Consider the following 13,946-nt stretch of genomic DNA (forward strand, 5'->3'; position numbering starts at 1 on the left):
CCAATTCTAAATCTATCTTTTTAAATTATGTAAAAACATGCTAAACATTTAAGTTAATCTGCTCATGACCTCTCTCTCTCTCTCTCTCTCTCTCTCTCTCTCTCTCTCTCTCTCTCTCTCTCTCTCTCTCTCTCTCTCTCTCTCTCTCTCTCTCTCTCTCTCTCTCTCTCTCTCTCTCTCTCTCTCTCTGTCTCTTTCTCTCTCTCTCTCTCTCTCTCTCTCTCTCTCTCTCTCTCTCTCTCTCTCTCTCTCTCTCTCTCTCTCTCTCTCTCTCTCTCTCTCTCTCTCTCTCTCTCTCTCTCTCTCTCTCTCTCTCTCTCTCTCTCTCTCTCTCTCTCTCTCTCAATTCAATTCAATTCAATTCAATTCAAGGGGCTTTATTGGCATGGGAAACATGTGTTAACATTGCCAAAGCAAGTGAGGTAGATAATATACAAAAGTGAAATAAACAATACAAATTAACAGTAAACATTACACATACAGAAGTTTCAAAACAATAAAGACATTACAAATGTCATATTATATATATACAGTGTTGTAACAATGTACAAATGGTTAAAGCACACAAGTTAAAATAAATAAGCATAAATATGGGTTGTATTTACAATGGTGTTTGTTCTTCACTGGTTGCCCTTTTCTTGTGGCAACAGGTCACAAATCTTGCTGCTGTGATGGCACACTGTGGAATTTCACCCAGTAGATATGGGAGTTTATCAAAATTGGATTTGTTTTCGAATTCTTTGTGGATCTGTGTAATCTGAGGGAAATATGTGTCTCTAATATGGTCATACATTTGGCAGGAGGTTAGGAAGTGCAGCTCAGTTTCCACCTCATTTTGTGGGCAGTGTGCACATAGCCTGTCTTCTCTTGAGAGCCATGTCTGCCTATGGCGGCCTTTCTCAATAGCAAGGCTATGCTCACTGAGTCTGTACATAGTCAAAGCTTTCCTTAAGTTTGGGTCAGTCACAGTGGTCAGGAATTCTGCCACTGTGTACTCTATGTTTAGGGCCAAATAGCATTCTAGTTTGCTCTGTTTTTTAGTTAATTCTTTTATATGTGTCAAGTAATTATCTTTTTGTTTTCTCATGATTTGGTTGGGTCTAATTGTGCTCTCTCTCTCTCTCTCTCTCTCTCTCTCTCTCTCTCTCTCTCACTCCTTTCCCCTACAGGAGAATCTCAACCTGGCTCTGAATTCTGCCTCTGCTATTGGTTGTCATGTAGTGAACATTGGAGCTCTGGACCTGAGAGAGGGGAAACCACATCTGGTACTGGGCCTGCTGTGGCAGATCATCAAGATAGGACTGTTCGCTGATATAGAACTCAGTAGGAACGAAGGTACACACACACACACACACACACACACACACACACACACACACACACACACACACACACACACACACACACACACACACACACACACACACACACACACACACACACACACACACACACACACACACACACACACACACACTTGTAGGGTAGTGTTAACTTCTGTGTGCGTGTGTATGGTGTTTGTGTGTGTGTTTGTGTGTGTATGGTGTTTGTATGGTGTGTGTATGTTGTATGGTGTGTGTGTGTGTATGGTGTTTGTGTGTGTGTGTTTGTGTGTGTATGGTGTGTGTGTGTGGTGTGTGTGTATGGTGTGTGTGTGTGTGTGTATGGTGTTTGTGTGTGTGTGTTTGTGTGTGTATGGTGTTTGTGTGTGTATGGTGTTTGTGTGTGTATGGTGTGTGTGTATGGTGTTTGTGTGTGTATGGTGTGTATGGTGTGTGGTGTGTGTATGGTGTGTGTGTATGGTGTGTGTGTGTGTTTGGTGTGTGTGTATGGTGTGTGTGTGTGTATGGTGTGTGTGTATGGTGTGTGTGTGTATGGTGTGTGTGTATGGTGTGTGTGTGTATGGTGTGTGTGTGTGTGTATGGTGTTTGTGTGTGTGTGTATGGTGTGTGTGTGTGTATGGTGTGTGTGTATGGTGTTTGTGTGTGTGTGTATGGTGTTTGTGTGTGTGTATGGTGTGTGTGTATGGTGTGTGTGTGTGTATGGTGTGTGTGTGTGTATGGTGTTTGTGTGTGTGTGTATGGTGTGTGTGTGTGTATGGTGTGTGTGTATGGTGTGTGTGTGTGTATGGTGTGTGTGTATGGTGTGTGTGTATGGTGTGTGTGTATGGTGTGTGTGTGTGTGTATGGTGTGTGTGTATGGTGTGTGTGTGTATGGTGTGTGTGTATGGTGTGTGTGTATGGTGTGTGTGTGTGTATGGTGTGAGTGTATGGTGTGTGTGTATGGTGTGTGTGTGTATGGTGTGTGTATGGTGTGTATGGTGTGTGTGTAGCCCTAGCTGCGTTGCTGCGTGAGGGAGAGAGTCTGGAGGATTTGATGAAGCTGTCTCCTGAAGAGCTTCTGCTTCGCTGGGCTAACTTTCACCTGGAGAATGCTGGCTTCAGCAAGATCAACAACCTCTCCTCTGACATCAAGGTAACCTCTGACCTTTATCCCTGACCTCTTTTCCTAAACACAACCCAAGTTCAACATCTTTAAATGATCTGAGTCACCAACCTACTGCTTTATGCTACAAGCCAAAGTGTAGCCTCTCAACAGTATATTATTACATGATAACTCCCTTACTGCCTGCCCTGCCCAGTTTTCTGTCTCTCTCGTATTGATATATATATGTGTGTATATACATATGTATATGTATATGTATATGTATATATATATGTATATGTATATATACAGTTGAAGTCGGAAGTTTACATACACTTAGGTTGGAGTCATTAAAACTCGTTTTTCAACCACTCCACAAATTTCTTGTTAACGAACTAGTCATTTTTCCACCTATTGTTACATTACAGCCTTATTCTAATAAAAAATATTGTTTCATCCCCGTCAATCTACACACAATACCCCATAATGACAAAGTGAAAACAGTTTTTTATTTTTATTAAACTGATATCACATTTACATAAGTATTCAGACCCTTTACTGAGTACTTTGTTGAAGCACCTTTGGCAGCGATTACAGCCTTGAGTCTTCTTGGGTATGACGCTACAAGCTTGGCTCACCTGTATTTGGGGAGTTTCTCCCATTCTTCTCTGCAGATCTTCTCAAGCTCTGTCAGGTTGGATGGGGAGCGTCGCTGCACAGCTATTTTCAGGTCTCTCCAGAGATGGTAGATCAGGTTCAAGTCCGGGCTCTGGCTGGGCCACTCAAGGACATTCAGAGGCTTGTCCTGAAGCCACTCCTGCGTTGTCTTGACTGTGTGCGTAGGGTCATTGTCCTGTTGGAAGGTGAACCTTCGCCCCAGTCTGAGGTCCTGAGCGCTCTGGAACAGGTTTTCATCAAGGATCTCTATGTACTTTACTCCGTTCATCTTTTCCTCAAGCCTGACTAGTCTCCCAGTCCCTGCTGCTGAAAAACATGCCCACAGCATGATGCTGCCACCACCATGCTTCATTGTAGGGATGGTGCCAGGTTTCCTCCAGACGTGACGCTTGGCATTCAGGCCAAAGAGTTTAATCATGGTTTCATCGGAGAATCCTCTTTCTCACAGTCAGAGTCCTTTAGGTGCCTTTTGGCAAACTCCAAGTGGGCTGTCGTGTGCCTTTTACTGAGGAGTGGCTTCCATCTGGCCACTCTACCATAAAGGCCTAATTGGTGAAGTGCTGCAGAGATGGTTGTCCTTCTGGAAGGTTCTCCCATCTCCACAGAGGAACTCTGGAGCTCTGTCAGAGTGACTATTGGGTTCTTGGTCACCACCCTGACCAAGGCCCTTCTCCCCCGATTGGCCAGTTTGGCCGGGCGGCCAGTTCCAGGAAGAGTCTTGGTGGTTCCAAACTTCTTCCATTTAATAATGATGGGAGGACACTGTGTTCTTGGGGACCTTCAATGCTGCAGAAATGTTTTGGTACCCTTCCCCAGATCTGTGCCTTCTACACAATCCGGTCTCGGAGCTCTACGGACATTTCCTTCGACCTCATGGCTTGGTTTTTCCTCTAACATGCGCTGTCAACTGTGGAACCTTTATATAGACAGGTGTGTGCCTTTCCAAATCATATCCAATCAATTGAATTTAGCACAGGTGGACTCCAGTCAAGTTGGAGAAACATCTCAAGGATGATCAATGGAAACAGGATGCACCTGAGCTCAATTTTGAGTCTCATAGCAAAGGGTCTGAATACTTATGTAAATAAGGTATTTCTGTTGAAAAAATATATATAAATGAGCAAATTTGTCGTTGTGGGGTATTGTGATGTCATCATGGGGTATTGTGATGTCGTCATGGGGTATTGTGATGTCATCATGGGGTATTGTGATGTCATCATGGGGTATTGTGTGTAGATTGCTGAGGACATTGTTTTATTTAATCCATTTTAGAATAAGGCTGTAATGTAACAAAATGTGGAAAAAGGGAAGGGGTCTGAATACTTTCAGAATGGACTGTATCTATATCTCTCCTCTCCTTCACCTCTCCTTCACCTCTCCTTCAACTGCCTGTATGTAAATGTCAACTGCCTCAGTCAGTCTGATGAATCACCTAGTTCTCTCTCGCTTTTTCTCTGTCTCCCTGTCTCTCTCCATGTCTGTCTCATTTCTCTGTCTCTTTGTCTGTTTCTGTCTCCCTGTCTGTCTCCCTGTCTCTCTCCATGTCTGTCTCATTTCTCTGTCTCCCTTTCTCTCTCCCTGTCTGTCTCTGTCTCATTTCTCTGTCTAATTTCTCTGTCTCTGTGTCTGTCTCTGTCTCATTTCTCTGTCTCCCTGTCTGTCTCCATGTCTCTCTCCATGTCTGTCTCATTTCTCTGTCTCCCTTTCTCTCTCCCTGTCTGTCTCTGTCTCATTTCTCTGTCTAATTTCTCTGTCTCTGTGTCTGTTTCTGTCTCCCTGTCTGTCTCCCTGTCTCTCTCCATGTCTGTCTCATTTCTCTGTCTCTTTGTCTGTTTCTGTCTCCCTGTCTCTCTCCATGTCTGTCTAATTTCTCTGTCTCTGTCACTCTGTCTGTTTCTGGCTCCCTGTCTCTCTCAATGTCTGTCTCTGTCTCATTTAGCTGTCTCTATCTCCCTATCTGTCTCCCTCTGTCTCATTTATCTGTCTCCCTGTCTGTCTCTGTCTACCTGTCTGTCTCTGTCTCATTTATCTGTCTCTGTCTCCCGGTCTGTCTCCCTCTGTCTCATTTATCTGTCTACCTGTCTGTCTCTGTCTCATTTCTCTGTCTCTCTTTCCCTGTCTGTCTCTGTCTCTCTCTCTCTCCCTGTCTGTCTCTGTCTCATTTCTTTGTCTCTGTCTACCTGTCTGTCTCTGTCTCCCTGTCTCATTTCTCTGTCTCTCTTTCCCTGTCTGTCTCTGTCTCATTTCTCTGTCCCTCTCTCCCTGTCTGTCTCTGTCTCATTTCTTTGTCTCTGTCTCCCTGTCTGTCTCTGTCTCCCTGTCTCTCTCCATGTCTGTCTCATTTCTTTGTCTCTGTCTACCTGTCTGTCTCTGTCTAATTTCTCTGTCTCTGTCTAATGTCTCTGTCTACCTGTCTGTCTCTGTCTACCTGTCTGTCTCTGTCTAATTTCTCTGTCTACCGTTCTGTCTCTGTCTCCCTGTCTGTCTCTGTCTAATGTCTCTGTCTACCGTTCTGTCTCTGTCTACCTGTCTGTTTATGTCTAATTTCTCTGTCTCCCTGTCTGTCTCTGTCTAATGTCTCTGTCTACCGTTCTGTCTCTGTCTCCCTGTCTGTCTCTGTCTACCTGTCTGTCTCTATCTAATTTCCCTGTCTCCCTGTCTGTCTCTGTCTACCTGTCTGTCTCTGTCTAATTTCTCTGTCTCCATGTCTGTCTAATGTCTCTGTCTACCGTTCTGTCTCTGTCTAATTTCTCTGTCTATCTGTCTGTCTCTGTCTACCTGTCTGTCTGTCTAATTTCTCTGTCTCTGTCTACCTGTCTGTCTCTGTCTCTGTTTACCTGTCTGTCTAATGTCTCTGTCTCTGTCTACCTGTCTGTCTCTGTCTAATGTCTCTGTCTACTTGTCTGTCTCTGTTTAATGTCTCTGTCTACCTGTCTGTCTCTGTCTAATGTCTCTGTCTACCTGTCTGTCTCTGTCTACCTGTTTTTCTCTGTCTGTCTCTGCCTAATGTCTCTGTCTCTGTCTAATGTCTCTGTCTACCTGTCTGTCTCTGTCTACCTGTTTTTCTCTGTCTAATGTCTCTGTCTAATGTCTCTGTCTCTGTCTACCTGTCTGTCTCTGTCTCCCTGTCTGTCTCTGTGTCTCCTGCCATGCTTCAGACAGTATCAGACTTCTTTAACTTAGTGAATGTACCTTAATGAATTTTAAACTCTCTTTGACATCATCGTCCTTCCTTATGATTTAATGTATTTCTCTGACTTCAATTCCAGCATGTTTATGTGTTCTGTGTTGTCCTGAGGAGCATAACACTGTGTTTCCTAGCTGGAGAGTTCTGTGTTGTCCTGAGGAGCATAACACTGTGTTTCCTAGCTGGAGAGTTCTGTGTTGTCCTGAGGAGCATAACACTGTGTTTCCTAGCTGGAGAGTTCTGTGTTGTCCTGAGGAGCATAACACTGTGTTTCCTAGCTGGAGAGTTCTGTGTTGTCCTGAGGAGCATAACACTGTGTTTCCTTGCTGGAGAGTTCTGTGTTGTCCCGAGGAGCATAACACTGTGTTTCCTAGCTGGAGAGTTCTGTGTTGTCCTGAGGAGCATAACACTGTGTTTCCTAGCTGGAGAGTTCTGTGTTGTCCTGGGGAGCATAACACTGTGTTTCCTAGCTGGAGAGTTCTGTGTTGTCCTGAGGAGCATAACACTGTGTTTCCTAGCTGGAGAGTTCTGTGTTGTCCTGAGGAGCATAACACTGTGTTTCCTAGCTGGAGAGTTCTGTGTTGTCCTGAGGAGCATAACACTGTGTTTCCTAGCTGGAGAGTTCTGTGTTGTCCTGGGGAGCATAACACTGTGTTTCCTAGCTGGAGAGTTCTGTGTTGTCCTGAGGAGCATAACACTGTGTTTCCTTGCTGGAGAGTTCTGTGTTGTCCTGAGGAGCATAACACTGTGTTTCCTAGCTGGAGAGTAACTCTCTGTCTGTCTCCTGCAGGACTCAAGGGCTTACTATCACCTGCTGAACATGATCGCTCCTGACGGCAGCAAAGAGGGCGAGCAGTGCATTGAAATCAACATGTCTGGATACAATGTGAGTCCCTCTTTAAATCAACATGTCTGGATACAATGTGAGTCCCTCTTTAAATCAACATGTCTGGATACAATGTGAGTCCCCCTTTAAATCAACATGTCTGGATACAATGTGAGTCCCTCTTTAAATCAACATGTCTGGATACAATGTGAGTCCCTCTTTAAATCAACATGTCTGGATACAATGTGAGTCCCCCTTTAAATCAACATGTCTGGATACAATGTGAGTCCCTCTTTAAATCAACATGTCTGGATACAATGTGAGTCCCTCTTTAAATCAATATGTCTGGATACAGTGTGAATCCCTCTTTAAATCAACATGTCTGGATACAATGTGAGTCCCTCTTTAAATCAATATGTCTGGATACAATGTGAATCCCTCTTTAAATCAACATGTCTGGATACAATGTGAGTCCCTCTTTAAATCAATATGTCTGGATACAATGTGAATCCCTCTTTAAATCAACATGTCTGGATACAATGTGAGTCCCCCTTTAAATCAACATGTCTGGATACAATGTGAGTCCCCCTTTAAATCAACATGTCTGGATACAATGTGAATCCCTCTTTAAATCAACATGTCTGGATACAATGTGAGTCCCCCTTTAAATCAACATGTCTGGATACAGTGTGAATCCCTCTTTAAATCAACATGTCTGGATACAATGTGAGTCCCTCTTTAAATCAATATGTCTGGATACAATGTGAGTCCCTCTTTAAATCAACATGTCTGGATACAATGTGAGTCCCCCTTTAAATCAACATGTCTGGATACAATGTGAGTCCCCCTTTAAATCAACATGTCTGGATATAATCTGAGTCCCCCTTTAAATCAACTTGCTTCATCCGGCTCTTTAAAGTAACAGTACTGAGTCAATGAGTAATGATAACTAGGTTATATACACAGGGTACCAGTACTGAGTCAATGAGTAATGATAACTAGGTTATATACACAGGGTACCAGTACTGAGTAATGGTAACTAGGTTATATACACAGGGTACCAGTACTGAGTAATGATAACTAGGTTATATACACAGGGCACCAGTACTGAGTAATGATAACTAGGTTATATACACAGGGTACCAGTACTGAGTAATGGTAACTAGGTTATATACACAGGGCACCAGTACTGAGTAATGATAACTAGGTTATATACACAGGGTACCAGTACTGAGTAATGATAACTAGGTTATATACACAGGGTACTAGTACTGAGTAATGATAACTAGGTTATATACACAGGGTACCAGTACTGGGTAATGATAACTAGGTTATATACACAGGGTACCAGTACTGAGTCAATGAGTAATGATAACTAGGTTATATACACAGGGTACCAGTACTTAGTAATGGTAACTAGGTTATATACACAGGGTACCAGTACTGAGTAATGATAACTAGGTTATATACACAGGGCACCAGTACTGAGTAATGATAACTAGGTTATATACACAGGGTACCAGTACTGAGTAATGATAACTAGGTTATATACACAGGGTACCAGTACTGAGTAATGATAACTAGGTTATATACACAGGGTACCAGTACTGAGTAATGATAACTAGGTTATATACACAGGGTACCAGTACTGAGTAATGATAACCAGGCTATATACACAGGGTACCAGTACTGAGTAATGATAACTAGGTTATATACACAGGGTACAAGAACTGAGTACTGAGTAATGCTAGTAACTAGTAACTATAACTTGGCTATATACACCTGGTACCAGTACTGAGTAATGAGTAATGCTAGTAACTAGTAACTATAACTTGGCTATATACACAGGGTACCAGTACTGAGTAATGCTAGTAACTAGTAACTATAACTTGGCTATATACACCTGGTACCAGTACTGAGTAGTGAGTAATGCTAGTAACTAGTAACTATAATTTGGCTATATACACCTGGTCCCAGTACTGAGTAATGCTAGTAACTAGTAACTATATCTTGGCTATATACACAGGGTACCAGTACTGAGTAATGCTAGTAACTAGTAACTATATCTTGGCTATATACACCTGGTACCAGTACTGAGTAATGCTAGTAACTAGTAACTATAACTTGGCTATATACACCGGGTACCAGTACTGAGTAATGCTAGTAACTAGTAACTATAACTTGGCTATATACACCGGGTACCAGTACTGAGTAATGCTAGTAACTAGTAACTATATCTTGGCTATATACACCTGGTACCAGTACTGAGTAATGCTAGTAACTAGTAACTATAACCTGGCTATATACACAGGGTACCAGTACTGAGTAATGCTAGTAACTAGTAACTATAACTTGGCTATATACACAGGGTACCAGTACTGAGTAATGCTAGTAACTAGTAACTATAACTTGGCTATATACACCTGGTACCAGTACTGAGTAATGCTAGTAACTAGTAACTATAACTTGGCTATATACACCTGGTACCAGTACTGAGTAATGTTAGTAACTAGTAACTAGTAACTATAACTTGGCTATATACACCTGGTACCAGTACCACAGTAGCATGTTTTAATGTCACATGCTACAGTGAAATAACTTTATTGTAGGCTGTAACCCCAACAATACAGTAATCAATATCAATAGTATTAAAAATAACAAGGCAGAACAAAAACACAGTTCCAGGGTCAGTTCTAATACCATATTAACAATGTACAGAATCTATATACTGTATAGGGACAGTTCCAGGGTCAGTTCTAATACCATATTAACAATGTACAGAATCTATATACTGTATAGGGACAGTTCCAGGGTCAGTTCTAATACCATATTAACAATGTACAGAATCTATATACTGTATAGGGACAGTTCCAGGGTCAGTTCTAATACCATATTAACAATGTACAGAATCTATATACTGTATAGGGACAGTTCCAGGGTCAGTTCTAATACCATATTAACAATGTACAGAATCTATATACTGTATAGGGTCAGTTCCAGGGTCGGTAGCATATTAACACTGTACAGGGATACTGGAGTGATGGAGGTAGATATGTATAGGGGTAAGGTGACTATATACAGGGTCAGTTCAGTACCATGTTTTTTGAGGGCTCATGCCAAACTGCTCTCCTACCCCTCTCTCATGAAGCACTTCCTGGAACTTCCTGTAGAGTTCATGTGAACCCAACTTACTGTAGAGTTCATGTCAACCCAACTTACTGTAGAGTTCATGTGTACCCAACTTACTGTAGAGTTCATGTCAACCCAACTTACTGTAGAGTTCATGTCAACCCAACTTACTGTAGAGTTCATGTCAACCCAACTTACTGTAGAGTTCATGTGAACCCAACTTACTGTAGAGTTCATGTCAACCCAACTTACTGTAGAGTTCATGTCAACCCAACTTACTGTAGAGTTCATGTGAACCCAACTTACTGTAGAGTTCATGTCAACCCAACTTACTGTAGAGTTCATGTGTACCCAACTTACTGTAGAGTTCATGTGAACCCAACTTACTGTAGAGTTCATGTGAACCCAACTTACTGTAGAGTTCATGTGAACCCAACTTACTGTAGAGTTCATGTCAACCCAACTTACTGTAGAGTTCATGTGAACCCAACTTACTGTAGAGTTCATGTGAACCCAACTTACTGTAGAGTTCATGTGAACCCAACTTACTGTAGAGTTCATGTGAACCCAACTTACTGTAGAGTTCATGTGTACCCAACTTACTGTAGAGTTCATGTCAACCCAACTTACTGTAGAGTTCATGTGTACCCAACTTACTGTAGAGTTCATGTGTACCCAACTTACTGTAGAGTTCATGTCAACCCAACTTACTGTAGAGTTCATGTCAACCCAACTTACTGTAGAGTTCATGTGTACCCAACTTACTGTAGAGTTCATGTCAACCCAACTTACTGTAGAGTTCATGTCAACCCAACTTACTGTAGAGTTCATGTGTACCCAACTTACTGTAGAGTTCATGTGTACCCAACTTACTGTAGAGTTCATGTGAACCCAACTTACTGTAGAGTTCATGTTTACCCAACTTACTGTAGAGTTCATGTGTACCCAACTTACTGTAGAGTTCATGTGAACCCAACTTACTGTAGAGTTCATGTCAACCCAACTTACTGTAGAGTTCATGTGAACCCAACTTACTGTAGAGTTCATGTGAACCCAACTTACTGTAGAGTTCATGTCAACCCAACTTACTGTAGAGTTCATGTGTACCCAACTTACTGTAGAGTTCATGTGAACCCAACTTACTGTAGAGTTCATGTGAACCCAACTTACTGTAGAGTTCATGTCAACCCAACTTACTGTAGAGTTCATGTGTACCCAACTTACTGTAGAGTTCATGTGTACCCAACTTACTGTAGAGTTCATGTCAACCCAACTTACTGTAGAGTTCATGTCAACCCAACTTACTGTAGAGTTCATGTGAACCCAACTTACTGTAGAGTTCATGTCAACCCAACGGACTGTAGAGTTCATGTGTACCCAACTTACTGTAGAGTTCATGTGAACCCAACTTACTGTAGAGTTCATGTCAACCCAACTTACTGTAGAGTTCATGTGTACCCAACTTACTGTAGAGTTCATGTGTACCCAACTTACTGTAGAGTTCATGTCAACCCAACTTACTGTAGAGTTCATGTCAACCCAACTTACTGTAGAGTTCATGTGAACCCAACTTACTGTAGAGTTCATGTCAACCCAACTTACTGTAGAGTTCATGTCAACCCAACTTACTGTAGAGTTCATGTGAACCCAACTTACTGTAGAGTTCATGTCAACCCAACTTACTGTAGAGTTCATGTGTACCCAACTTACTGTAGAGTTCATGTGAACCCAACTTACTGTAGAGTTCATGTGAACCCAACTTACTGTAGAGTTCATGTGAACCCAACTTAGTGTAGAGTTCATGTCAACCCAACTTACTGTAGAGTTCATGTGAACCCAACTTACTGTAGAGTTCATGTGAACCCAACTTACTGTAGAGTTCATGTGAACCCAACTTACTGTAGAGTTCATGTGAACCCAACTTACTGTAGAGTTCATGTGTACCCAACTTACTGTAGAGTTCATGTCAACCCAACTTACTGTAGAGTTCATGTGTACCCAACTTACTGTAGAGTTCATGTGTACCCAACTTACTGTAGAGTTCATGTCAACCCAACTTACTGTAGAGTTCATGTCAACCCAACTTACTGTAGAGTTCATGTGTACCCAACTTACTGTAGAGTTCATGTCAACCCAACTTACTGTAGAGTTCATGTCAACCCAACTTACTGTAGAGTTCATGTGTACCCAACTTACTGTAGAGTTCATGTGTACCCAACTTACTGTAGAGTTCATGTGAACCCAACTTACTGTAGAGTTCATGTTTACCCAACTTACTGTAGAGTTCATGTGTACCCAACTTACTGTAGAGTTCATGTCAACCCAACTTACTGTAGAGTTCATGTCAACCCAACTTACTGTAGAGTTCATGTGAACCCAACTTACTGTAGAGTTCATGTGAACCCAACTTACTGTAGAGTTCATGTCAACCCAACTTACTGTAGAGTTCATGTGTACCCAACTTACTGTAGAGTTCATGTGAACCCAACTTACTGTAGAGTTCATGTGAACCCAACTTACTGTAGAGTTCATGTCAACCCAACTTACTGTAGAGTTCATGTGTACCCAACTTACTGTAGAGTTCATGTGAACCCAACTTACTGTAGAGTTCATGTGTACCCAACTTACTGTAGAGTTCATGTCAACCCAACTTACTGTAGAGTTCATGTCAACCCAACTTACTGTAGAGTTCATGTGAACCCAACTTACTGTAGAGTTCATGTCAACCCAACGGACTGTAGAGTTCATGTGTACCCAACTTACTGTAGAGTTCATGTGAACCCAACTTACTGTAGAGTTCATGTCAACCCAACTTACTGTAGAGTTCATGTGTACCCAACTTACTGTAGAGTTCATGTGTACCCAACTTACTGTAGAGTTCATGTCAACCCAACTTACTGTAGAGTTCATGTCAACCCAACTTACTGTAGAGTTCATGTGAACCCAACTTACTGTAGAGTTCATGTCAACCCAACTTACTGTAGAGTTCATGTCAACCCAACTTACTGTAGAGTTCATGTGAACCCAACTTACTGTAGAGTTCATGTCAACCCAACTTACTGTAGAGTTCATGTGTACCCAACTTACTGTAGAGTTCATGTGAACCCAACTTACTGTAGAGTTCATGTGAACCCAACTTACTGTAGAGTTCATGTGAACCCAACTTACTGTAGAGTTCATGTCAACCCAACTTACTGTAGAGTTCATGTGAACCCAACTTACTGTAGAGTTCATGTGAACCCAACTTACTGTAGAGTTCATGTGAACCCAACTTACTGTAGAGTTCATGTGAACCCAACTTACTGTAGAGTTCATGTGTACCCAACTTACTGTAGAGTTCATGTTTACCCAACTTACTGTAGAGTTCATGTGTACCCAACTTACTGTAGAGTTCATGTCAACCCAACTTACTGTAGAGTTCATGTCAACCCAACTTACTGTAGAGTTCATGTGAACCCAACTTACTGTAGAGTTCATGTGAACCCAACTTACTGTAGAGTTCATGTCAACCCAACTTACTGTAGAGTTCATGTGTACCCAACTTACTGTAGAGTTCATGTGAACCCAACTTACTGTAGAGTTCATGTGAACCCAACTTACTGTAGAGTTCATGTGTACCCAACTTACTGTAGAGTTCATGTGAACCCAACTTACTGTAGAGTTCATGTGTACCCAACTTACTGTAGAGTTCATGTCAACCCA

The 13,946-nt window shown here is 42.0% G+C and overlaps 1 protein-coding gene across 1 annotated transcript in view; it reads left to right on the plus strand.

Annotated features, from left to right (window-relative positions):
- The window catches only part of LOC139574868 (plastin-3-like), a 109,031-nt gene that overhangs the window by 52,201 nt on the left and 42,884 nt on the right, over positions 1 to 13,946 (plus strand). The window contains exons 7-9 of the mRNA XM_071399835.1: positions 1,170 to 1,335; positions 2,333 to 2,475; positions 7,080 to 7,175. Coding sequence (XP_071255936.1) covers positions 1,170 to 1,335; positions 2,333 to 2,475; positions 7,080 to 7,175 — 405 coding nt within the window. The remainder of the gene's footprint in view (positions 1 to 1,169; positions 1,336 to 2,332; positions 2,476 to 7,079; positions 7,176 to 13,946) is intronic.

Source organism: Salvelinus alpinus, chromosome 4 (genome assembly GCF_045679555.1).
Source record: "Salvelinus alpinus chromosome 4, SLU_Salpinus.1, whole genome shotgun sequence".
Lineage (NCBI taxonomy): Eukaryota > Metazoa > Chordata > Actinopteri > Salmoniformes > Salmonidae > Salvelinus > Salvelinus alpinus.